The sequence below is a fragment of the Apium graveolens genome, unplaced genomic scaffold, assembly GCF_009905375.1.
Source record: "Apium graveolens cultivar Ventura unplaced genomic scaffold, ASM990537v1 ctg3334, whole genome shotgun sequence".
Classification (NCBI taxonomy): Eukaryota; Viridiplantae; Streptophyta; class Magnoliopsida; order Apiales; family Apiaceae; genus Apium; species Apium graveolens.
In genome coordinates, this window is record NW_027418043.1 from 34411 (window position 1) to 36892 (window position 2482).

The 2482-nt window shown below is 36.9% G+C and overlaps 1 protein-coding gene across 1 annotated transcript; it reads left to right on the plus strand.

Moving 5' to 3' along the window:
* Window positions 1-395: 395 nt before the first annotated feature.
* LOC141701091 (uncharacterized) lies at window positions 396-2482 on the plus strand. Its single transcript, XM_074504736.1, has 2 exons — window positions 396-559; window positions 1855-2482. The coding sequence occupies exons 1-2, from the start codon at window positions 396-398 to the stop codon at window positions 2480-2482; spliced, it is 792 nt and encodes a 263-aa protein (XP_074360837.1).

Sequence of the window (2482 nt, forward strand, 5' to 3'; positions counted from 1 at the left end):
TTCGTCAAACTTCAGGGATTCGTTAAATCTGTTTCCTGGAAAGAGTCTATGCCTAAAACTCAGAGAATCTATGTCTTGACAATTCTTTTATTGCCTAACACATGTTTTAACATATGATTGCTGTCTTGGTTGACATAATTCCTATAGTATGGATTTTCAAGCTTGGTAGCAAAATGTGTAAACATAAAGATCGATTCATGCATGATGAAGGTTGAGGCACTCTCAAGATAACCAAATTTTTGCATATACTAGCAAGTTTCATGTTTTAAATATTCATATTTAGTAAACTTGTCGGCCTTTTATTAACCTAAGTTAGGGATCACATTTGTCCAAGTACAGAACTAGCAAATATATTTGGTGGAGACTGTGTGGGAGCATTGAGAGATTGTGCGTGGATGCCTGCAGGTGCTCCTGCTCCAGAAGATGATTGCAACATCAACAAGAATGCCACAATTGGACATTTTCTCAATAAAGTTGCAGAGCAGACAAACTTTGACATATCAATCTTGCTATTGCACGGTGGGAAGATTACAGAAGCAAATTATGTGTTGGTGTCAAGGTAAATATGCATTGGTGTCAAGGTAAATATGCATTTAAGTGAATCATTTAACTTGAATCACCCTTGTCATAGTCTGATGTCGAACTTAATTATTAGTCAGGCAGTCCCGCCAAGGTAAATATGCATTTAAGTGAAATCAAATGTTATCAAGAATTCTAGATATGTGTTAGCACTATTATATTAAAAACGTGGAATCAAAACTTTTTAACTCATAAAATTTCTCACTGATAATCGTAGGCTAGTTTTGGATAGAGCTGAGTGGATCAGAACAGTATATAACGAACTAATCACTGTCATTAAAACGTCGTCTGGTTCTTGAAAACTGAAACTTCTCAATGTCATCGATCTTAAATATACTAATTGTAGTAACATTAACAAACTTGATCGTACTGCACATTCTGCAAAATATAACATAAAAATTCAACAAACAGCAGGCAGATCCAGTAGATCTAATGATATTTCTATATCCTACTAATAACATTTGCTCCAAAACAAATTATGCTGTAAAATACACGACAGCTCTGAAAGCATTTGTACGCTTAAAAGAGATTGAAAATCCTAAAACATAGAAGAGATGGTGAACCTGTCAAGAAATATGTTGAAGAGTCAAGAAAGCTGTCAGAAATTTATGTGCAACAAGAGATCTTCTGAAAAAAAAAAAGATCTAAACAAAATCTTCTACTTTTTACCGTAAGAATACTGATGCACAAACTAAGCAGGTGGTGAAAAATATTCTGTCCTTTAATGAGGCTCATGCAGGAACACAATATTTGGGCTTACCAAATATAATTCATAGAAAGAAGTCAACAGTGCTAGGCTATCTCAAAGACCGTTTAGGGGCTTGCATTCAAGGGTGGGATAAGAAGCTAGTTTTGAAGGGGGGAAAAGAGGTGCTTCTCAAGACCATAGCTCAGTCTATGCCCAATTACGCAATGAGCATTTTCTGCTTCCAAAAGAACTGTGCAATGATCTCGAAAAGCTAATGAATAAATATTGATGGAAATCTTCGAATGGAAAAAATAAGGGCATTCACCGGATGTGTTGGGAGAAGTTAAGAAAAAGGAAAAGTGAAGGAGGTCTTGCCTTTCGTCAAATTTTCGAGTTCAATATTGCTTTACTAGGCAAACAGGGATGGAGGTTAATCCAGAATCCTGAGAGCTTAGTAGCTAAGTTGTATAAATCAAGGTATTATCCTCGAAGCACCTTCTTAAGTGCCTTAATAGGAAGTAACCCCAGGTATATTTGGCGAAGCATCATAGAGTCTCAAAACATGCTAAAAAAGGTCTTGCTTGTAGAGTGGGAGATGGAAGCACAATTAGTATTTTGACAGAACCATGGCTCCCATGCGATTCTGATCGTCATACTCATACTCAATCTCCAGCTATTGAAGGAAAGGTGGTTTCTACTCTGCTCAACGAGGAACATACTCAGTGGGACACTGACTTGATTATGGATATATTTGATGACAGAGAAGCCAACTTAATCCTGGCTAATCCTGTCCATAACAGAGCTGCAGACTCCTGGTATCGGAACAAGGAAAAATCTGGGAACTACTCAGTCAAGTCAGCCTATATAGTGCTTCAAGATTCTCGTAATTCTGGTCACTCAAGCAATAATTTAGGTTTTTGGAGACGGATGTGGAATTTAAAGATACTCGCAAAGATTAAACATTTCTTATGGAGTGCTTCGACCAATTGCCTCCCAACAAAAGACAGATTAAGAGGGAAAAGAGTAAATGTGAATGTGCTCTGTCCAATGTGCAATGATGAATCTGAATCCACTATGCATATCCTGACGACTTGCTGTTTTGCTATGGAATGTTTTACTAACATAGGTAAGCTAGCAAACGTGACTGGTGTTAATGGTTTTGCAGAATGGTTAAAATCAGCATTTGATCATTTTCATTGCAAGACACTCAACTGA

What these genes read in the sequence shown, in the direction of transcription:
- LOC141701091 (XM_074504736.1), top strand. Translation starts at nt 396, where the DNA reads ATGCCTGCAGGTGCTCCTGCTCCAGAAGATGATTGCAACATCAACAAG. An exon ending in AATTATGTGTTGGTGTCAAG is followed by an intron (nt 560 to 1,854) that starts GTAAATATGCAT and finishes TCTTGCTTGTAG; the next exon opens with AGTGGGAGATGGAAGCACAA.